Consider the following 23,187-nt stretch of genomic DNA (forward strand, 5'->3'; position numbering starts at 1 on the left):
TTATTTATGCATACCCATAAATGTATGCTTATGCAAATGTGCAGAAAGCAACCTAACAACTTAATCCACCTATCAAAAATTAGATTCTTCAACAGCTGTTTATCTCATTAGGGTAGCCCATGTTTACTACACATGTTCCTATATGTACGTATTCATGGTTGGCAGTCTTATTCTGTGTTCTGTTTTTGTTTGCATCCTTTTAGTGGCAATTATGTACTTCAGGGTCGTGATAACTGAAAACTATTCCACTCTGTTTTTATCCCAAATCCGCCATTAGCCCTCCATGATTGATCAACATTTTTTTTTAGCATGGGCACCGCCAAAAACTTATTGCATCATAGCTGGGACACTAATTTTCTTCCCTATCACCAGCACTTTGATTGTGAGAAGTGTACTTTTAATACTGTTGTCGTCAATATGTGGCAATTATTTGCGCATGTAGTGAAGCGACACAGATTGCCTGAGGGAATTTCATTATAGAGCAATGTCATAGCAAAATGTGTGCTGAGGTACTGTAAATTAAAGACTGTTTTCTGATTCAGTATGCAGATTCATTTTCAGCTTGCAACATCTCTTGTACATGTTTTGGCACATGCCATATATGTTCAACTTACACAATTTACTCAACTTATGTTCCATACACACTCGCTGCTATAAAACTGTGGAATGGTTTACCCAACACTATTAAATCTTCATCCTTTCATGCATTTAGTCATGCCCTTAAGCTCTTTCACATGTATAACTAAGTTTCCATCATTCGTTACACTACATTTGCCATTTGTATGTATTGACTCTTTTTCTATGCTGTATTTTTCGCAATTGTGTTTTTTTTTTACTTAGCTTGCTCATCTTTCATACATCTCTCCACTGTTATTATTAACCGAGGGTCCCGCTGCAGTCTTCAACTTTGGGACCCTCGTCTGTATGTTAAAATGTTTTAGAATAGGGGCCCCAAGTGTTTTAGAGCCCCAAAGAAATAGCGTCGAAGCCACTGCGCATGCGCGAGACGCAAACTTTTGGGTTTTGCATTGGGCGCGCTATTTCACTGATTTAGCGGGAGTCCCAAAAGTTGCCCCAAAAGATTTGGATAAACAAACATGGCGGCACCCCTCGAAGCGACGGCTCTAACCTAGCACCAAAGTAGGTTCGATTCGTGGTAACGCGTGAAGTTCGCAAGCTAGGAGAAGTGACTGTGGTTATCGCTTTCTCTCAACTAGCATGTGTTATGAAGATTGATTCATTGGACGCTGCTGATTCTGAATTGATTGTGGATTTTATGGCTCATAGGCCTAACACGGCTTAGCTTGGCTGGTGAAGGCACGTAAAGTTGGTTACTCAAAACTGAGCCCAACTAATTGTTTGCTGCTTTCAGAATAACCTTTAAACAGTAATTAAATGCAAATACACGAAAGTTAAAATTACTATTCTTATCATAAAATGGTATATTTTGTTTATTTCTAATAGCTTTTCTTTGACGCTGTAGTGGCGCTGTCAGCACAAGACGCTATCTGAAACGCAAAGCCCTATTCTAAGACTATTCACCCCTGCGAGCCCGAACGCTAACACCCGCAAAGCTCGTTGGTGCCCCAAACTATTGGGGCCCCTATTCTAAAATTCTCTATTGTCTCTTACCCATTCATTGTACTTAAAGAATAATAAACTGAAACCGAACTCACACCTTTTCTTTTTTCAGCATATTTCACTGTGAAAATGGGGAAGATGAACAGGGTTGTATATCTGGCTGTGAGCAGAAGATAATGTGTGCCTCTGGAGTGGGCTGCTATCGTCCGCAGGACCGTTGTGATGGTGTACCTCATTGTGCTGATCGCTCAGATGAGACTGGTTGTGGTAAGTTGTGTTACTACTACATCACATAAAGGCGGCATATTTTGGAAATGCATTTATCATTCATACGAAATTCTGGTGTTTCACACTAGAGCGTTATCTCTAGAGTTTTTCCTGAAGTGATATTGGGGATATCTAAGCAGTTGACAGTGTACTTGATACTGTGAACTTCAGATGACCATGGACAGTAATTTGTTACGCTGAAACATCTTTATAGTGTATGTCCAAAAATGAATCATAATTATTACATTCAACAAAATAAATGTCCTACGTTAACCATTTCATTTTACCCGCAGTTCTTTCTCTTGTGCACTGAAAACAACATAAACCGGAGAACGCCTGCAGAAACTTGCCTCTGGCTGACTGCCGAGATGGCACATGTGAAAACAAAACCACACCGATATACTTAAAGGGACACTAAAGGCAAATATTAAGTCAATGTGGAATGTTAAAATACCTTTCTATAAACCTTGCAGCGCTTGTTTCGTGCCAAGAAAAGACTTAGTCAAAGAGAAAATTGCGTCTAAAAAGTCTGCATACCTTTAGCGCAATTCAAATCGCCCACCACCGAGCGGGGGAGTGGTGACGTTTGTGGGGTCCTCACACCCGTGCTCTTGGGACAGAGGAACGACATCACAGTAGTGCAAACAATCACAAGGGCATTTATTGCACCTTTCATAGATCAATGCCTGCTAGCCGAGTTACTATCCACAAAACATGTCGATGGGCGCGCGACAAATCTAGAAGTCCGACTCACCGCGACCGGATAGCGAGCGAATATGTTCGCCCCATGCTGGATCCCAACGCCTGGTCGTTCGCGCGTACGGTCACGCGAATGGTGGCGCGCCCGAAGGCGGCCACGCGAGACGGTCTCGCAGAAGCATGGATCGGCGCACGCGTGGCACAGCACGTCCGCACTGCTTGCTGTCCCGACCCAAAGAGGAAGCGCCTTGTCTTTCGGCGCCCAAGTAACCGCCTGTCGGCGGCGTTAGCAGCGCAACACTCGCGCCATCTCTTGTACTGCGCCTCAACCACTCCGACCGCCGCGGGCGCCAGGCCACGCGAGCCGTGTGAGAAAACAACATATCAGGGGACGCGTGAGAGTCGCACATCCCCACACGTTGCATATGCCATCACTGCCCTTTACTACTGTCAATGAGTAAAATGGCGCCCGACAGACAGCACGGCACCCGACAAACAGGCAGCATTCTTTTGCGCGGAACAATAAAGCACAGCCATGGGGGAAACCGAGCCAAGACAGAGTGTTAAATTCGCTGCTGCAACTGCTTTCGGTCAGTGGCATGGACCGTTCAAGTATAGATCGGGCATCCTGCAACATCACATGGAGGTGCAATTCTCTGCTACCTGCAGTTTGTGTGAGTTTTGTGAGCCAGCAACACAAGCGCAGCACTATGAAATAATGAAACTACTAAAATGAGAAAGCGCTGGCTCCGCAGAGTCAAGCGAAAACGAAACTTTATGATCGCCCGTATCGTTGTTAAAGGTAGCGTTGAAGAATTCTATTTTTAAAAATCGAATAGAACTGAACAAGTAGCATTTTCTTCCGTGTCATATTACAACGCAATGATCTTTTTATTGGGAGATGTTTAGTATTAGTGACAGAATTATAATGAGGAGTGCTTACATCATCGGGCTAGTACTTTAATGTCCCGGGTGAGTTGCAAATCGTATCCTGTGTTTACCTCAATTTCTTTATTACTAAAACTTTCTTCACGATATGACCGACGCTTTAGACATTCTCGAGCATCAATCTATAAATTTAGCTAGACAACGTTTGCCTTTATTGTCCCTTTAATTTCATACCCATCAGTGTTGGCAGACAGCTGTACAGTTCAACTGATTTTTAAAAAAATTTCGAATACAAATTTTCTAACCTGCAATGTATAATTCAAGCTTAACAATTTCATGTCATGGCCCCTTTAATGTTGTAGTCATCATGGCTATGAAGGTGCCAAATGTAATAGGTAAAGAAGTAATTGTACACTGCTCTCATCTCGCCCAGAGCCATGGTGCGAAAATTGAGGTGAGCAAAGCTGTGCTCCATGGGGACTTAGTGTTCTTCTTGCAATTAATGATCAGGCCTTAATGATGGCTGATACATTTCAAAAGCACAGGATATAGTGTGACATCGGAACAAGAAGTAAGTTTGCTAATGTTCTTGAGAAGCAGCAACGCATGTCGATAAGAGCCTGAAGAACCTACGAGGCAAACTTCAATGGCCAACTTTCTCTGTGCAGCTTGATGTATGTTTCTACTTTATGCATTCATTGCCTAATTAATATCTATCCTGACTGCTGTGTTTTACTATATTTAGACCTCGTTTTTTTTCTCCTGCTGACATTGTTGCTGCCCTTCTGAACAAGAATCCAATGCTGTTAGTGGAGAACACCTTCTAAGGGTTTTCATAATGTTTCATTAAGGTCTTTCGAATTCGTACATATTGATAGATGTTTCAGCACCAGAAAAATAATTTGTGCGCATTGATGTTTCAGGACCAGAAAAGTGTCGCTCTGAAAGAGGTGCTTATCTTTGTGGTGATGGAAGGTGTGTTACTGAAGATTCTGTTTGTGACCGGGTGACGGATTGTCCAGATGGCAGTGACGAGTATGGATGTAAGCATATTTGGAGGCTTTTTCATTCATAGCCCTGTTCGTATCTGCTAACTTGTCTCAGTAGCAGAAGATTTTTAAAAAAGCTTGCTTCCAGAATAGAATGTTATTAGAGTTTCGGCGCCAAACGTTGGGGTCTGAGATTATCTTTATGCATTGCATATAATGGGGATATACAGGAGCAATGAGCGTAGCATTTTGTGGTCACACTTTGTGTATCCCGCTATAAAGTCCTGCTAAAAGGCAAACCTAGGACAAAATGTAAAATGAAAACAATAGAATGCTGTGCCTATAGGCATTTAATTCTTAGTGTTGATTCTTAGTAAATTGTATAAGTTTTCTGCAGTATCTGCCAGCTTGCAATGTTTGGCAACTTATGCAGATTATATCAATGAAACCTCCTTGTATGAGGCCAATGAGCTTTCAGGATAGACAACTGACTTTAAAAACATCAGTAATCATCGGGATTTATTGTTTAACTTGTAATTTATGCGAGATTGGAGAGCAGATGTAGGTTACCCTGCAATTTCCCAAGATTTCTGGTCAGATGTGGAAGAGGCAGGAGCGGCCACCTTGATCTGCACCGCCTTGTTTGTTGACACAAAGCTTCTGGGGAAAGCTTGGGGCAGCCTGCTATACAGCATGTCCCATGTAACTTGTGCCAAAATTTGAAAATATGGGAGTGCCTCGTAGCTGGATAGAACTGAAGTAATATTGTTTGCCATTGCTTGGAGCAAGTCAAAGTATTATTTTTATTTCACTTAATTACATAATTATTTTTAATAGTTAATCAACCTTTCAAATATTATAATTGGAGCAAAATTCTCAGTGAGAAAGTTGGTGGCCATCATGAAAAATTTCCTATCCACCTTTCTGTTGCTCTATATGTGCTACATAAAACTTTTTTCCAAGCCTGAAAGAAGCCTGCAAAAGCACGAAAAAGTGCAACGCGGCTTGTCGTGTGGAACTTTTTCGTGTTTTGGAGGCTTTCTTTAATGCTTGGAAAAACTTATGTAGCGCGTATTGAGCAACAGAAAAATGGATCTGAAATTTTTTAGGTTAGTCTACTATTTTCTCATTGACAATTTTGCTCTGAATATCATATTTGAGAAGTCAGTTATGTAATTAGGTGAAATAAAAATAAGTCTTGCTCCAATCAATGGCAAACAACATTACCTTGGTTCTATCCAGCTATATGGGACATCTTGTATAGTTTCATTCCTATATTATGCGGCATGGCAACCCAGGCAAATAAAAAAAGAAGACATAGTAGAGGGAGCGCCAGACCAGATCTATGCATATAAAGGTGCAGTGATGGGACACAGTCTTGTGAGCGTCACCTCAGTCTGTCTAGTGTTGCAAAGTTTTCTATTCAAGGGAAGAGGTGTTTATATTAAGGTGGGTGCCTGTCTAGATTCAGTTACCCAGGCGAAGGTCATCCTCCTGCCTACCATATTCGCTGTCCTATTTCTTGCTGGAGCATTAACACAAAAGACACATAGGGCTGTCACATTTCTCTCTGCAGAAGCGAAGCCAGCTGAACAAGTCAAGCAGTCTCTTAAAAGCGAAAGGGCTTTCTTTTGTAAACATGGCGCTTTGCGTCCCCAAACTTCAGGTGCGCAAAATCTAGAACTCCCTACTATTTCTTCGGGGCTCAAGAATGTTTGAGGCCTCTATTCTGAAATTGTCTATGATCATTGTCATCCAGCTGAAGATCCAGTCATTTTATAATTGCTAGAAGTTTCAAAACTACTGTGCCATGGGAAATCTCTGTCTAGCAGATTGATTTCTTATGGCACTCCTTAATGTGATTTATTCTTTTAAATAAAATCCCAGTTTAAGGGGTGCTAAATTGCATGCAAAGGTGTATGTACTAGTAAAGATCCAACTCTCTGCTCCAAGGGGTGTGCACCCACATGAAGACATCATGCTTTCATCAGCTGGCCAGCATGGCCTGCTGTTAAAGCATTGGAGGAAGGCAGTGTTCACTCCAGCCAAAGAAAGTAGCCCTCCTGTGAGGAATGAATCAAAATTGATTGAGACTGCACTTTGCGTGTATATTTTAGGTAAATTAAATGCTTCAGTGATTAGTGTTGCTTGAAAACGGACATTGAAATTAATACTACACCCGATGACAACTTTCTGTGGCAGCATAGCCAAAGCTGCGCCCGCACGTCCGGAGCTTCTGCCCTTGTTTTACTACAACACATAGTGTCAAGGTTTTGCTGGCAGTTTACAGGATCCGGAAAAGCGGACATAAACACAAGAAAGCCAAAACTAAGAACAGCAAGTAATAGATATCGTTTTCCTCAGCAAGCTTTTTATTTGTTATGAAATAAATCTTGTGAACACATAAATTAAAATAATAATTGGTACGATTTCTTTTACACTACGTAGCTTCCAGTTGCTTACATTCCTAAACTACATGCAGAAGCGCAGTAAAAAAAAAAAAAATCCGTGCTTTGGCTCTGTAGCTTTCGCTGCACTGCCACAGAAAGTTGTCGCCAGTAGTAGTGCAGTCACCTTCCATTAATTCAAGCTTGGCGGGATCGATCAAATTGGCCGAATGATCTAGTGGGTCAAAATTAAACAGTATGCAAAAAAAAAAAAAAAGTCTGAACACTGCTGATTCATTTGGCAGTATTTGCCTTATTCTAACATGCCCCTGAATTAAACTCACGCCCGTTTTTTATGTGTCCAAAGTAGAAAACTAACGGAGATAAGATCAAAGCTCCTAAACAAAGTAGAAATTGAACACATACCCGATTTCTTGCCAAGAAAAATGGACAAGGGTCTAACATTTATTTCCCAGTGGCGGCCGGTTTCCTCAAGTCAGCTTGGCCACAGTACGGCCGTGTTATGCTGTGAAGCAAAGTGACGGACCAATTTCCATGGGGGAAAAAAAAAAGCACACCCTAGAATCGTGTAAATATCGTAATCGGACATTCTGAGCTACCGGTATTGCTTGAACAGCTTTCTAGGGTAGGCCAAAAAGTAGGTGTTTTCGATGGGAGATATCTTTTTGCATGCGTTCAATGCATTCACTGTCCCGTAAGCTCTGCGGGACAGATGCCGCCAGTAAAGGGGTCGTCATTGTGGTCACCATAGGGGTCAGGAGTATGCATGCCTACTAGTCAAGTTCAAATGATCTGGCAAAGGCCAATTTTAGGATCGAAATACCCAAAGTTTGGGACCATAGAAATGAATGGTCGCCAACCAGGATCTTCGGTCGGGATGAAATGAACTGTAAAATTGAATTATCTAGAGTTGAATTAACGGAAGTCTAGTGTATAAAAATAGCACATCAATGACCCTGCTGCATGAGTTGGGCATGGGTTTCACTGCACCATAAGTCAAATTATTAATTTTTATTTACTGTCATCTAGCGTTAATCTCCACAAGTAATAATAACCATTTGTTCTCGTAACTGCCTTCTTCTTTTCTGCAGCATGATGCGTAAGTCGACACGTAAGTTTTCATTTGAGCCAGTGTTGCTCTGTTAGAGTAGTGTAGTTTTATCATTATAATCAAGACTCACTGAATATTACTCCTAATAACCTTGTGGTAAATGGCAAAAGGGAATTAGGGTAGAGGCTTGGGCGAGTTGGTCGTGGTTCATAACGGCGGTGTTTGTATAGCGCACGAAAGTAGGAAAGGAAGGACAGAGACAAGCAAAAAGTGCTCGTCTCGTCTCTGTCCTTCCTTTCCTACTTTCGTGCCCTTCGCAAACATCGCTGTTATGAAGGCAAAAGGGAGTAACGATTCACTGAACAGTGAAACAGCACAAAGCATTGCATATCGTACGGTTATCACAAAGGAAAAATGAATTTAATGTTCACACATCCGTACATGTGGAACAGTTCCAAGGTTTCTGAAGCATTGCTATATCCATGCTCTGCCAGTGCTAAAGATTTACAAGTGATAATGACCACTGGAAAGCACACTCCTGGGTATGGCAGTGGTTTTATGGCCCATGCAATAAAACCACTGCCAGACACGCGCACCTGACCCACTGAAAAGTCGTGTACCTGGCTCACTGAAAGCCTCATTCATGTCCAGCATTTGACTCAAGCCAAGGGCGCTCTTCTCACTTAAAAATGTGATCTAATCTGATGGGTTGCTATGCCAAAAACTTCAGCGTAGTATAACAGCTTCACGTATACATTTTGCACCTTGTGGCACAGTTAATATTGGCACGTGGACTTGTTTATCATTTACGGGGGAGTGCTTTTCACCATCTAACAAATGTTATCGCTCAGCACGGGTCGAGCCTGCATGTATCGGAAGTTTTTCGAATTTTATCGATGGTTCTGTTGTCACCGAAGCTTGTGTAATCTGATTGCATGTGTGCGTGACACAAATGGTGTCGAACTTTCTGGAAGACACGCGGGCACTAGCGATTACTCTGGAACATTCGATGCTGCATCTAAAGGCAAAGCATCGTTAATAAAATGCATATCTATTCCACAGAAGGAATAGGGCAAGCTCAGGGCAAGCTTTAAAGGGCCCCTCACCAGGTGTGACCATGTTGAGCTGACAAATGCAGTGCATACAATTTGTGCTAATGATCGTGTTTCCCAAGTATTGCATCTCTACGCACTGCGGAAAGAGCTTAAATTTCAAACCAAACTTCATTTGCCCTTCTCCTCATGGGCATCGCGTTCCTTGCCGGAGAGTCTACGTCAATCGCACAAGTGCACCTATGCACAGTCGCCGACCGTTTATTCGGACCTCACGGGGACTGCGGAAATGTCCGAATAAACAGGTGTCCGAAAAAGCAGATTAAGAAAAAAAAAATGAAATCCTTTATTTCCACGCACTTATTCGGGCTCGGCAGTAGGCTTGAAGAAATAGTGAGTGCGCCGTTGCACGCTGTTCCGTTTGCGCGCAATCAGGTAAGCCTGAATCTCGGAGAGGGTCGAACGGTCACTATAGGCGGCTGAAAGCACAGTCACTGCTTGTGCACGCTCCGCATGCGACGGCAGCGTAGCACATGGTGCGTCATCTTCCAACTCGGAGTCGTCGTCCGGCGGTGCAGCATAGAGAATGGGTGCAGCAGAAACCTGACGAATGATCTCGCCGTCGTCGAGTTCTGCGCATGTCAGTACAGCAGTGTCAGCACCTGTGAAACTGTCAAATGAGACGGTGTCCGGAATCGCAATGCAACCACTGCGCAGGTCTCGGCAGAATATTTTCCGCGTCAGTAGGGAGCACATCGGAAGGCGACAAATCTTAGGCCTTCCGGCACCCGCTTGCCGGCATTCCCCAGCGCAGTCTGCGCGGGCACTGTCGGCGCCATTAGACACTTGACGCGATGTTTCCGTACGCCACGTTGGAACACCGAAACCTCGACACAGCACACAAAGCAAACACCACCGTGCTGACACCAGTCGCACAAACGAAAAACGCGGCCTGCTCGCAGCGTCATGCGCGAAAGAAACAAATCAGCTGCTGGATTGTCTTGACATGGCTTACTAAGCTGAAACCGGAACTGCTGTACGGCCACTCTATCGAACCAGGCAGAAACGATGATGATGAGCGGGGATTTCCAGTAGCGCCACTTCGTGGGGCAGCAAGGAGGCTCCGTTCAAAACAAAAATGGCGTTCAGCTAGTCGAACTATGCGCCGGTCAGAGTCGGTGCATGATGCCCTCGATCGAGTTGGTTCAAGGAGTGTCCGAAAAATCAGACGAGAGGTTGCAAGGTGTCCGAACTTTCGGCAGTTGTTATACATTATGGTCTATGGGGAGAACGGCGGTGCCGCAAAGCTGACCGAATAATCGAGCATGTCCGAATTTTTGGAGTCCGGAAAATCGGTCGGCGACTGTACATGGCAGTGTCGTGATGTCACTGACAGTGACACGCAACTTCAAAACATTCGAAACTGAATGTCTGCATGTTATTGTTTTACTTCGTACCATAGCAAGAAAGATATACTTCTGTTTGATCTGCTTGTTCCCATGCTTGCACGCAGAGAACGAAACTTGTCATTTTCTGCCATGTTCCAGCGCTGCGATCTTGCTTGCTCATCCTCTCGTGTCTGCTTCAGTGCTCTTGACTGTGGCACTGACTTATACCGCTGATCAGGTATCTTCGTGCTGAGCGCACAATATCGTTTGCTGCGCGGAATGAAACATACTCAACAGCTCGCATTAGACCGTCACCGGAAGTGCACTACTCGGCAAAAACGTGAGAGAGAGAGAGAGAAGGCGGGGCCCGTGACATGTCCGTCACGCAATCTTTCGGCTCCAGTATGGGAGAATGCAGGGAAGCAATTTTGCTTGCGGAAGCTAGACGAGAGGAAAGTGGTGAGAGTGTCTATGGTGGTGATGTTCACCTCCTGAAATTGTGGGTTCTTGGCACTTCAATTTATTTCTATCTCTACTATTAATGAACTGCTTGAAAAATTCTTGCAGTGAAACACTCTACTTAGAGGGAACGTAGCAACTTCCAGCATATAACCAAAATTTGCTTTGTGGCCTGGGGAGGGGCCCTTTAAAAAGAAATGCATGCTGTTACCCTCCTTTCTCCTCAGTATGTGTCCCAGGATTCCTACTGATTTTAAAATTTGCAGGTTGTCAGGTATTGTCCCCAGGTTTAATCAGTTTAGTTTATTCAGTTTATTCGTCATTCCAAAAGCGATAAGTAAACAACAAATAGTATGCAGACGAGGGTCCCAAAGTCAATGACTGCAACGGTTATAAAAAGAAAAAAAAAAGATGTATACAAAACGTGGGTTAAAGCAGCAAGTATCAAAAAGTACAAGGAAAACAAATGAATGCGCCTAATGCAATACATTAGTAAGAGAAAACAAACAAAAAGTACATATATCAAAAAGCATAATTATACAGAGAACATATTGTAGGACATGAAACTAATTACAATAAGAAATAAAGCATCTTAACTCATGTTTGAATACATTCAAAGATGAAGTTAGTTTAAGTGAATGGGGTAGGTCATTCCATATTTTTAAAGCTGAAAACGAGGATGCCATTTTCCCATAGTTTGTGTTACATTTAGGTAATAAAAAGTTGTAATTATGCGCAAACCTAGTGTGGTTGGTATTAGTGAGTAATTTGTAGTCCACAAATTCGTAAGGAAGCTGTTTGTAAAGTAATTTAAAAAAGAAAACACTTAGATGATACTTAAGCTAGATACCGGTAGTATAAAGTTTGCCTGGAGTAGCGGGAGAGCATTTGAGTTAAAGGAACTGTTGGTGATTTGCGAATAGCCTGGTTCTGTATGTGTTGAATAGACGAGAGGTGGCAGTTATACGTATTTCCCCAGGAAGCAATACCATAGGTGATATGACTGTGAATGAACGCAAAGTATAAATATAATAATGCGTGTTCTGAAAAGAATGCACGTGATTTTATGAGAGCTCTTATGCCGAAAGCTGTTTTCTGTTAACAAACCCAATATGATTAGTAAATTTCAAGTGAGAATCTAATTTTATGCCAAGGAACAAAACACAGTCCGCTGCAGGAATAAGGTGACTGTCGAGAGTTACTCGGGGAAAAAACGGCACGATCTTCTGTTTTAAATAACATGAACTGAGTTTTGAGTGGGTTTAAAATTAAATTATTTAAATGACACCATTCAACAACTTTTGCTAATTCATTGTTCAGTTTAAGGAGTAAGGTTGCTAATGAGTTATCAGACATGGAAATAGTGATATCATCAGCATATAATATGGTATTAGAAAGGTCAAGAACATCGGGTAAGTCGTTAATGTAAATGCAAAACAACAAGGGTCCCAGTATTGAGCCCTGTGGTACCCCTTGATTAACAACTTTCGACTCGGAATAAGCGCCCCCTACACAGACTGTTTGCTCACGGTCATGTAAGTAATCTTTAAGAAAAGTTAAAGCTGGACCTGTTATACCTAATGATTCTAGTTTGGCAAATAAAACGGTATGATTCACAGTGTCAAAAGCTTTAGTAAAATCTAAAAATATTGAGCCAACAAATTTACCACTGTCAATAGAACACCTTATGTAATCGGTTAAGGCAATAAGAGCTAAGCTCATCGAACTGCCAGGACGGAAACCGAATTGACAAGATTTCAACAACTTAAACTTTGTTAGGTAACTGTTTACGCGTTTCAGAAATAATTTCTCAATAAGCTTACTAATGGAGGACAAAATAGAGATTGGGCGATAATTAAACACAAGAGATTTATCACCTTTTTTAAAGACAGGAATTACTTTTGCCTTTTTAAGCGAACTTGGAAAGGTACCGCAGTTAAAAATTAGATTAATTATGCTGCTTAGTGTTTCCGCAATGCAAGGGGCAACAAGTTTTAAGTGATAGGCAGAGACATTATCTAGACCTGGGCAAGTGTTTTTTAGATTTAATATAGCAGAACAGACCTCATCGGCTGTGACAGGAAAAAGAATGTATGATTACAACGGTTACATGGATAGGAAGAGGCTATCGGGCAATTACTCTACGCTTCATGGAAGTAATCACTGAACGAGTTAACTATGCAAGACGATGCAGTGCAAGTGTCATGTTTATAAGTTATTTTATCAATGGTTCTACTAGCCTGGGGAGCATTCAAAAAGTCGTTGAAGAGTTGCCATTGTTTCTTAGGATTATTTTTAGCTTTGCAGAATTCTTTCTCATAATAAAGCCGTTTTGATTTTTTGAGTAGGTTGTTCAACATGGTACTGTATTTTTTATAGCGATGCGCTAGATTGACATTGAGAGAGAGAGAAATAAACTTTATTGTGAGACCAGGCTTCTTGAGCCCAAAGATGGGTGGCCTCCTCAGTCCAGGTAGCCATGGCTCGCTGCCGCCGCCCGAGCCCTGTTCACCAACCGCAGCTGGCTGTCAGGGTCTTGCGTCACCAGCAGAGCCTCCCACTGGTCTTCCAATTCTTCTTCTGAATCCGCCTCTTTCTGCATGTTATCGCCTGGTGGTGATGATGATGGTGGTGCTTCTCGATTATTCCTGCATCCAAGCACCATATGGCGCGAGGTGTTGGGCGTGTCCGGCGGGCAGAACTTGCAGTCTCGCCCGTAGATGCCCGGGTACATGGCGTGCAGCAGTGTTCCGTGTGGGTAGGTTCCAGCCTGTAGTCTTCTCCAGGTTACCGCTTGGTCCCTACTCATCGTCTTATGCGTGGGCGGGTAGCAACGCCTCTGCTTCCTGTAGTGCTCCAAGATATCCGAGTACTTCTTGGATACCCGTTCATCATCCTCGTCACAGTCGTTGGTGCGTGTTCTCTGCGCGTCTGAGATGCTCGGCGTGCATGATCTTGAGCCGCGGCGTGCGCTGCCTGGTTCCCCGTGAGAGACTCGTGTCCCGGCGTCCAGAGGATTTGTGCTGCTTCTATCTTGGTGTTGTTCAAGACCTGAAGTGCTGCCTTTCCAATCCTTCCGTGCATATACCTTCTGCATGCTTCTTGCGAGTCCGTCACCACGGTAACCATGGCCTTCTTGCACGTTGTGATGGCCAGGGCTATGCCCACCTCTTCCGCTGTGCTCGCGTCCTTGGCACGTATGGATGTGGCTGTAAGATGTTCGCCCTTCTCGTCGACCATGCTGATTGCGAATCGGTTGTTGGTACTGTACGCAGCTGCATCTGTATATCTCACGTTTTCTTCTTTGCTGTTGGTGCGTTCGAGTATGCGCTTGAGCGCCTGTATTCTCGCCTGTCTCCTTTCCTTGTCGTACTCGGGATGCATGTTTCTGGGAATGGTACTTATGTGTAGCTTGTCTCTGATCTTGTGTGGGATACGCTGAGGTAGGTGCCTTTCATCCTCGACTTGGTAGCCCAGATCTTGCAGCAGGGCTCTTCCCGTCTTTGTCAGCTTTAGTCTCTCCAGTTGGTTGACGTTGTGCGCTTCCAAGAGCTCTTCCCACGTGTTGTGGACTCCCATTTTGAGTAATTTCGCTGTGGACGTGGAGGGGGACAGGCCCAAGGCAATTTTGTATGATTTTCTGATGAGGGCGTTTACTTTGTCTCATTGACTGTTCTTCATGTCAACGTATGGGGTCCTGTACGTGACGATGCTCGTGAGCAGCGCTTGTATCATTTTTGTGCAGTCTTCTTCCTTGAGTCCGTGGCTTTTGCTTGTCACCCTTTTGATAAGGTGGGTTATTTGTTGCACTGTTCTCTGAATTTTTTCCAACTCTGCTCCCCCGGCCCCGTCCCGTCCTTTTGAATCGGGAGTCCGAGGATGCGGAGCGTCGTAACCTGTGGAATCATGATGCCTCCCACCTTTACTACCGGGTCTGGTATCTGCTGCGGTTGTCGGCCTCTTGTGCGCTTTCTTAGCACCAAGAGCTCAGATTTTTCAGGTGCGCACGTCAGTCCACATGCTTCCAGGTACTTTTCCGTAGTGTCAACCGCTTCTTGCAGAGCGTCTTGCTGTTTACCTGTCGACCCTCCCGTAGTCCAGATGGTGAGGTCGTCAGCATATATTGCGTGACCAATCCCTTCTATTTGCTTCAGTTGCTTGGGTAGTGAGCTCATTGCCAGATCGAATAGCATCGGTGAAATGACAAAGCCTTGTGGCGTTCCCTTTCGCGGTATGTCGAATTTCTCAGAGCGTAAGTTGCCTATCCCCACTGTGGCTGTCCGTTCTTTCAGAAAAGCTTTAATGTAATTATATACTTTTTCGCCGCAGTTATATACGCTGAGGTGCTGCAGTATGGCTTCGTGTGACACGTTGTCGAAAGCCCCTTTCACGTCAAGTGCGAGGATGGCTCTTTTGCTGTGCGTGTCCAGCTTGTCGATGACTTTTTCCTTGATTTGCAGCAACACGTCTTGCGCGGACAGGTGAGCTCTAAATCCGAACATAGTGTTTGGGACGTGTTCGTTGTCTTCGAGATAGTCGATCATGCGGTTGTGCACCATGTGCTCGTAGAGTTTTCCAGCACACGAGGTTAGGGATATAGGTCGAAGGTTCTGCACGCTGATGGGCTTGTTGGGTTTAGGTATCATGGTTACCTCGGCATGTTTCCATTCCGGTGGTATTTTACCGTGTTCCCAGCACTCGTTGATGTATTTTAAGAGCGCGTCTACAGAGGGTCCGTCAAGGTTCTGGAGTGTCTTGTTGTTTATTCTGTCGTACCCCGGCGCCGTGTTGTGGGTGAGCTTGCTCAAGGTCCTCTCGATTTCTGCTTCTGTGAAGGGCCGATCCAGTTCTATATTTGGGTTCCCTCGATACTCGTCAAAGTGCGAATCTACAGTTATGTTCCGCTCTGCACCGAGGAACTTCTCCTTCACTTCTTTGATAATGTCTTCCTCTTTCCCCGGGTGGTTGTGTATGAGTCGCTGCACTTTCTGTTTTGCGGCGTTCTTGTTCTCCTTCTTTGATAGGAGAGTCTTGAGCACCGCCCAAGTGCGCTTGCTGCTTAAGGTACCTTGAAGCTTGTTACATGTTTCGCGCCAGTTCTTTCTTTCAAGTTGTTCAGAGTACTCTTGCGTTTCCTTGATCAGCTTAGAGATTCGAATTTTGAGTTTCCGGTTGCACTTGTTACGCTGCCAGCGTTTGGCGAGACCCCTCCGCGTCTCCCACAGGTGGAGTAAGTGCGGGTCAACCACAGGGGTGATTTGCGACAGCTGGATTGTCCTCGTATGCTTCTCGGCTCTTTCCACAACTCCTCTGATCCATATGTTTATGTCTATCGTCGCATTAATGGCGCTCTCATCTTTGCGAAAGGCCTGCCAGTCCGTGATCTTAGCTTTTCCAATCTTCATCGTTGCGTTGTGGTGCGGAATGATCGTTTGCACTATATAATGGTCGCTACCAAGATTTTCGTCCATGCAGCTCCACTCATACTGTTTGAGTCCGTGTACGAATGTGAGGTCGGGGCTGGTGTTTCTAGATACACTGTTGCCGATGCGCGTGGGTGTCTGCGGGTCGTTAAGTAGTGTGAGGAGGTGTTGTTGGGCTACGTTGTGCACGTCTTCTCCTTTTTTCTTTGAGGCCGCATAACCCCAGGCCACATGGGGAGCATTAAAATCTCCAACAACTATCAGCCCGTTACCCTTGCTCAGCTTCTTCACCTCTCTCATTAGCTTGTCTAGATCCTTTACGTGGTCCTTTGGTGGGCTGTACACATTTAACACAAAGAGGCTTTGCTGCTGTTTTTTCTCAGGTACGATTTCAACGAGGGTGTGTTCGATGCGGTGTTGGATGTCGTGTCGTTGAGCGTTGATGGCCTTCTTGATCAGGATTGTTGTCCTCGTTTTACCGTCAGTGACGTGAGTGAGGTAACCACTGACCTTGAAGCCTTCTGCTTCGGTTTCTTGTTGTGACGACCCCAAATGTGGGGGCGAGAGGTTCGTGTTCTCAATGTTTTAAAGGTTCTCTTAGGTGGAGCCTCCGAGAACCCAATTGAGGACAAAGCCGTTGGTTTGAACACACACACAAAGACTTTAATCAAAAATAAAAAGGCAAAAAGCAAATAGAACGAAACAGAAAGCATGCATAAAATAAACATTCAAGAAAACATAGCAGTAAGGAACACACTTAGGGCTTTAGCGAGGGCGCGAGTCCGGGCTTGCCCCGAGGGCGGGGACGCGTCGCAGTCTCGACGCGGCAACGCGGCGACGAGCTGGCAGAAGGAGAGGCGCCGGTCTCACCAAAGGTCGTGGCGTAGGTTGACCGACCGGGCGCCGGGAGCGCGCCAGCTCTGGCGAGGCGAGGTAACGCTGGCGGCTGGGTGGACGGCGGCGGCGTTCTGGCCGGGCAGAGAGCTCGGGCCCGTAGCCCGACTGCTCCCCTCTCGCCCACGGCGCGGAAGTTCGAACGCCGGCCTCGGGCAGCAGGCGGCACGGCAGACGGGGGTGGCGTTCTGGCCGGGCAGCTGTCGTAGAACTCGGGCCCGAAGCCCGACTGTTCTCGTCCTGCCCACTGGCGCAAAAGCTCACCGGCCTTGAGGAGCTGACGGCACGCTCAGGTAGACGGGCGACGCACAGGAACAGGTTGGCAGGAGGCCCCGGGCGGGTGAAGTCCTGGTGGGCTCGGGTCCGGAACCCGACGGCCCGTCTTCAACGCCCACTCCGGTGGTTGACCTCCTCCTGCCGTCGCTTCCTGGGACTCTCCTGGCGTCTCCCCGGCGTCTCCCTGCGTGTCCTCTTGCGTGTCGCCCCCGTTCTGCCGGCGCACCACGCTTTTTCTTGTGGTATGGCCGATTTGGCATTTACTGATTGGCTGCCCGACGCCCCGTGGTCTTTTCTAATTGGTTGCTTTTTCTTCTTGTTGTTTTTCCTGCGCCGCGCTTTCACGTGCCGGGCGCTCTTCGGCGTCGTCGTTGTCCTCCTTCCGGCTCGGCGCGCGTGCACTCAGCGTCGTCTGCTCTCGACCGTCCCGAGCCCCGCACCACGTCGCGCACCACACATCACAAAAGCCCCTTTTTTTAACAAGTTTTTCTGAAGAAAAACTGCCGCTCCGTGCGCGACATAGTTCACAACAGTACAGTCATTGTCCGTTCACAAGAACGCACTGTAATGTTTCAATGCACAGTTCACTGAGCACGCAGATAAGACATTAAAGGAAAACACTAATTCAAAGAAAGCACACCAAAAAAAAAAAACCAAGGAAACTAGCATCAAACACTGACAGCATGGCATTGCGATGACATAACCCTGCTATGGTAATGGAAACATCAAGAGGCGTAGGGTTGTAGACCCCCTTGTATTCTACTCATGTAGTCCGCCCCAACATTCTCAGATCCCTTGATATGTTCTACCTGAAAGGTATATTCTTGTAGTGCTAAGCTCCATCGCAGCACTCTGCTGTTTAGGTGTTTCGCTCGTGATAAATATTGTAATGGTTGATGATCAGTCTGAACTACAAAGTGTGTGCCATATAAAAATATATGGAACTTTTCTATAGCCCAAACTAAGGCTAGGCATTCTCGCTCTATCGCCGAGTAGTTCTGCTCTCGAGGCAATAGTTGACGACTGGCATATGATACGGGGTGTAAAACTCCATCGTGCTCCTGCATAAGGACTGCCCCGATGCAGGTGTCAGAGGCGTCACTGCGTAGTGTGAACACTCTTTTAAGGTCAGGAGCCTTTACTATGGGTCCAGATGCTAGCGCTTGCTTTAGTGCTTCAAAGGCGGCTTCTCTCTCGGTGTTCCAACATATCTTGTTCTTTTCCCTTTTCTTTGTCATTTCCGTCAGAGGCTGTGCCTTCTCTGCATAGTGAGGTATCAGATTGCGGTAGTATCCCGCCAATCCGAGGAAAGAACGCAGTTGTCTCTTAGTATCGGGTCGGGGAGCTTGAGCAATCTTTGCGATCGTGCTTTCCACTGGCTGAATTGTCCCGCCTCCTATTCGATGACCGAGGAAAACTATCGATGTTACGCCGACTTCGCACTTCTGAGGCTTGATTGTCAATCCGGCTTCTCGGATCCTTTTCAACAGACAATGCATGGTTTCTATATGTTCTTCCCAGGTTGCCGTAGCGATGAGAACGTCATCGATGTAATGAACTACGTTGGGGATTCCCTGGAGAAGAATTCTCATTAATCGGGTAAACACTGCGGATGCTGTCTTGATCCCAAAAGGCATGTAGAGGAAATGATAGTGTCCGGATTGGGTGGAAAACGCCGTTTTTAGCCGTGAACTACTGTCCAGTGGCACCTGCCAATATCCTTTGGTGAGGTCAAATTTGGAAAATAATCTTTTTGTCCCTACCTCAGCGAAGATCACGTCCGTCCTCGGTATAGGTTCTGCGTCGGAAACCAGAACATCATTGATGCGACGGAAATCGATGCAAGCACGGTAGCTCTTGTCGGGCTTCTTTACCAGCACCAAGGGAGAGTTGTAAGGCGAGTCGGACCGTTCGATCAACCCAAGTTGCAACATACCTTGCACTTCTTTCTCGACCACCTCTTTCATTGCGAGGGGTAAGTGATATTGCAGAGTGTTAATTGGTTCAGAAGTTGTGAGCTGAAGACGACACTCCAATAAGTTGGTTTTTCCGGGTATTTCGGAAAAGACAGCCTTGTGGGTGGCTAGGAGCCTGCGAAGTGCTGCACGTTGATCTTCTTGAAGTTCATCGCCAAGCTTAATTGCTTCGGTACCCGGGCCCTCATTTGTTGTGAAGGTAGGTATAGGGGTGTCTGTCTCGCCCTCCTCCACCACGATGAATGATGCTGACTGTGGGGAACTTTCGGGTTCACGCTCTTCATAGCGCTTCAGCATGTTAATATGGAACAGTTTTGTGGTGTGTCCCAAGTCCAGCCAGTAATCAAAGTTGCTTTTCTTTCCTGTGACCAAGAAAGGCCCCTTCCAGTGCATCAACAATTTGTTGGTCGTCGTTGGAAGCAGGATAAGGGCACGGTCACCAACTTTCAGCTGGCGTATCTTGCTTCCCCGGTCGTAGTACATTTTCTGGGTCGTTTTAGATCGCGACAAGTTCTCTTGTGCCAACCGTAGTGTCTTTTCCAGACGCTCTCGGAGATCCAAGACATACCCGTATGTGGTCTTGATTTCTTCGCCTAGGTGGTCTCCTGTCCATAGTTCCTTAAGTAGACTGAGTGGGCCTCGGATGTGTCGACCGTAGATCAACTCGAAAGGAGAAAACCCCATGCTGGCCGGAGGCACTTCACGATACGCAAACAAGAGGGGTGCTAGTAATCGGTCCCATGACTTTGGTTCTTCTTGGCACATCTTGCGTAGCATTTGTTTCAATGTGCCATTAAATCGCTCCACCAGACCATTACACATAGGATGGTACGGCGTCGAGCTTAGATGTTTGATAGCCAGCAGGTCATTTATCTCTCTCATTAGGTCCGATGTGAAACAGGAGGCCTGATCGCACAGTATCTCACGTGGAAATCCAATGCGAGAAAACATTTCTATCAGTCCTTCGGCCACCGTAGCCGAATCGATCGACGGCAAAGCTATCGCATCTGGATATCGGGTAGCGAAGTCCACCAGGGTCAGTATGTATCGGTTACCCTTATTTGACGTAGGCTTTAAGGGTCCGATTATGTCCACCGCCACCCTTTCAAATGGAGTGTCTATTAAAGGTAAGCGACCAAGAGGTGCCTTGCCCACCTTACTCTTAGGGTACGTTCGCTGGCAAGTGTCACAAGAGCGTACGTATCTTCTCACTGCTTCTTGGACTCCTGGCCAGTAGAAGGATTCTAGAACACGGTCGATCGTTCTCTTGATTCCTTGGTGTCCTGCCATCAGGCTTTCGTGCGCCAGAGTGAGCACTTGGCCCCGCAATTTTTGGGGTACTACCACTTGTTGGGTTGTTTTGCCCGAGGACAGCCGGCAACGACGATACAGCACTCCCTTTACTACTTCGAATGAGTAGGATGCCACTCTTTTGCCTTGGAACACTTGACCCACTTTGTTCCTGCAAGACTCTAAGGTCTTATCCTCGTTCTGGGCCGTGGTAAGGTCCTGCCTGGTTATTTTCAAGGCGCTGATATTGATAGTGGATGTTTTCGGCTGTTGGTCTCGGCCCTTGATGCCGACCAGCAAAGCATCCGGGGAATGGTCTTCTCCCTTCGTTCTTTTCCCACTTGCTATACCATCTTCGATGGGCTTCTTCAGTCTCTTTGTCCAGGTTTTATCTGGATCGTGAGGTTCTCGTGAGCCTGGTACATTTCCGATAATAACATCGTATAGAGGAGCTGTCATACACTTTATGATCGCTGTACCAGAAAAATAAGGTGAATTAATTTCAACCTTGGCCTCGGGAACTTCAATGCTGCTGCCATCCGCCAGGACAAGCTTAGTGGTGGTGCCCGTCAGAGCCTTGTCCGGTACGAGGGAACGACGCACGACCAGCGTGTTGCTTCCTGTATCTCGCAAGACTGACGCGGTCTGTCCGAAGACGACGCCCTTTAGCACTGGCATCTTGCGTGCTACAGTCCCTGTGTGGGTCTTCACCGTGCTAGTTACGTCTTCTTGTTCAACAACTGCTGTGTTGACATCTTCCAGGCATTCTTCTGGCGACAATAGGCAAGACGTCGTCTTTGGTGGACCGTTTTTCTTGGTGCAGGCCTTGACATCATGCCCGGGCTTACGGCAATATCCGCAGTACGGTTGCCTCTGCTTAGATCGGCAGTCTGATGCCCCGTGACCCAGTTTTCCACATACGAAGCATCGCATTGGAACTCTCTCAGATGGGCTTCTGGTTTTCTCCGTAGGGTTACTGCCTTCCGATTTCTGCCGGAACACTAACAAATTGGGCTGTCTCTGAGCCTCTAGGAAATTATCGGCAGCTTCGGCCATGTCATCTAGATGGCGGTAGCTCTTCTCGCGCAGGAAGAGTCCTAACCGATGATGACAGTTGTTCAGAAACTGTTCCGTCACCACTAGGTTGCGAAGTGCCAAATACTCTTTTTCGGTTTTGGACATTTCCACCCACCGATCAAAGAAACTCAGTAGCCTAGTTGCGTACTGCTTTCCAGTTTCGCCATCTTGGGGTTTGCTCTGTCGGAACTTCTCCCGATAGCCTTCTGCCGTAAAACGAAAACGCTGGAGCAACGCCAACTTGGCTTTATCGTAGTCGAGGGAGTCTTCCGGAGACAGACGTCCAAAGACTTTCAGAGCTTCTCCGCTCAAGCATAAACTTAGAGCCGTGGCCCATTTGTCTCTAGGCCATTCTTGTCCGGTGGCGACGCTCTCGAACCTTTTTAAATAGGCATCCAAGTCGTCCCGGCTTTCGTTGAATCCCGGCATCAAACTGTGAGGATTCACGCTGAATGGGGCACTCCCTCCTGGCCCTCGGTCAGCTGTCCTTGCAGCGTCCGTTGCCGCCATTTGGAGGCACAACTGAAGCGTTCGCTCCTCCAATTCTAGCTGCCGTTGGCTCGTCTCGCCACGATTGCCCTCAGCTTCCGCGACTTTAAGTCGTAACTGTAAATTTTTCTCCTCTAATACAAGTTCCTGCCTTTTAGCCTCGCGCTCCGCTGCCCGCTCTTCTCGCGCCCGCGCTTCCTGCTCGTTCAACCATGCCCTCAACTCCGCACCTTCTAGGCCCATGCGTTCGGCTAGCGCTAACAAGTCTCTTGTGTTAGCCATAGTTCCTAACCGCTAGAAGAAGGATCCAAACGAACGGCTTTGTCCTGTCGCGCGGACGCCAATTTGTGACAACCCCAAATGTGGGGGCGAGAGGTTCGTGTTCTCAATGTTTTAATGGTTCTCTTAGGTGGAGCCTCCGAGAACCCAATTGAGGACAAAGCCGTTGGTTTGAACACACACACAAAGACTTTAATCAAAAATAAAAAGGCAAAAAGCAAATAGAACGAAACAGAAAGCATGCATAAAATAAACATTCAAGAAAACATAGCAGTAAGGAACACACTTAGGGCTTTAGCGAGGGCGCGAGTCCGGGCTTGCCCCGAGGGCGGGGACGCGTCGCAGTCTCGACGCGGCAACGCGGCGACGAGCTGGCAGAAGGAGAGGCGCCAGTCTCACCAAAGGTCGTGGCGTAGGTTGACCGACCGGGCGCCGGGAGCGCGCCAGCTCTGGCGAGGCGAGGTAACGCTGGCGGCTGGGTGGACGGCGGCGGCGTTCTGGCCGGGCAGAGAGCTCGGGCCCGTAGCCCGACTGCTCCCCTCTCGCCCACGGCGCGGAAGTTCGAACGCCGGCCTCGGGCAGCAGGCGGCACGGCAGACGGGGGTGGCGTTCTGGCCGGGCAGCTGTCGTAGAACTCGGGCCCGAAGCCCGACTGTTCTCATCCTGCCCACTGGCGCAAAAGCTCACCGGCCTTGAGGAGC

At 46.5% G+C, this 23,187-nt stretch overlaps 1 protein-coding gene across 1 annotated transcript in view; it reads left to right on the forward strand.

The window, feature by feature from the left end:
• Window positions 1–23,187, forward strand: part of LOC126547744 (uncharacterized) — a 62,460-nt gene that overhangs the window by 12,675 nt on the left and 26,598 nt on the right. The window contains exons 7-8 of the mRNA XM_050195712.2: window positions 1,694–1,848; window positions 4,359–4,478. Coding sequence (XP_050051669.1) covers window positions 1,694–1,848; window positions 4,359–4,478 — 275 coding nt within the window. The remainder of the gene's footprint in view (window positions 1–1,693; window positions 1,849–4,358; window positions 4,479–23,187) is intronic.

The sequence above is a fragment of the Dermacentor andersoni genome, chromosome 1 (assembly GCF_023375885.2).
Source record: "Dermacentor andersoni chromosome 1, qqDerAnde1_hic_scaffold, whole genome shotgun sequence".
Taxonomy (NCBI): Eukaryota; Metazoa; Arthropoda; class Arachnida; order Ixodida; family Ixodidae; genus Dermacentor; species Dermacentor andersoni.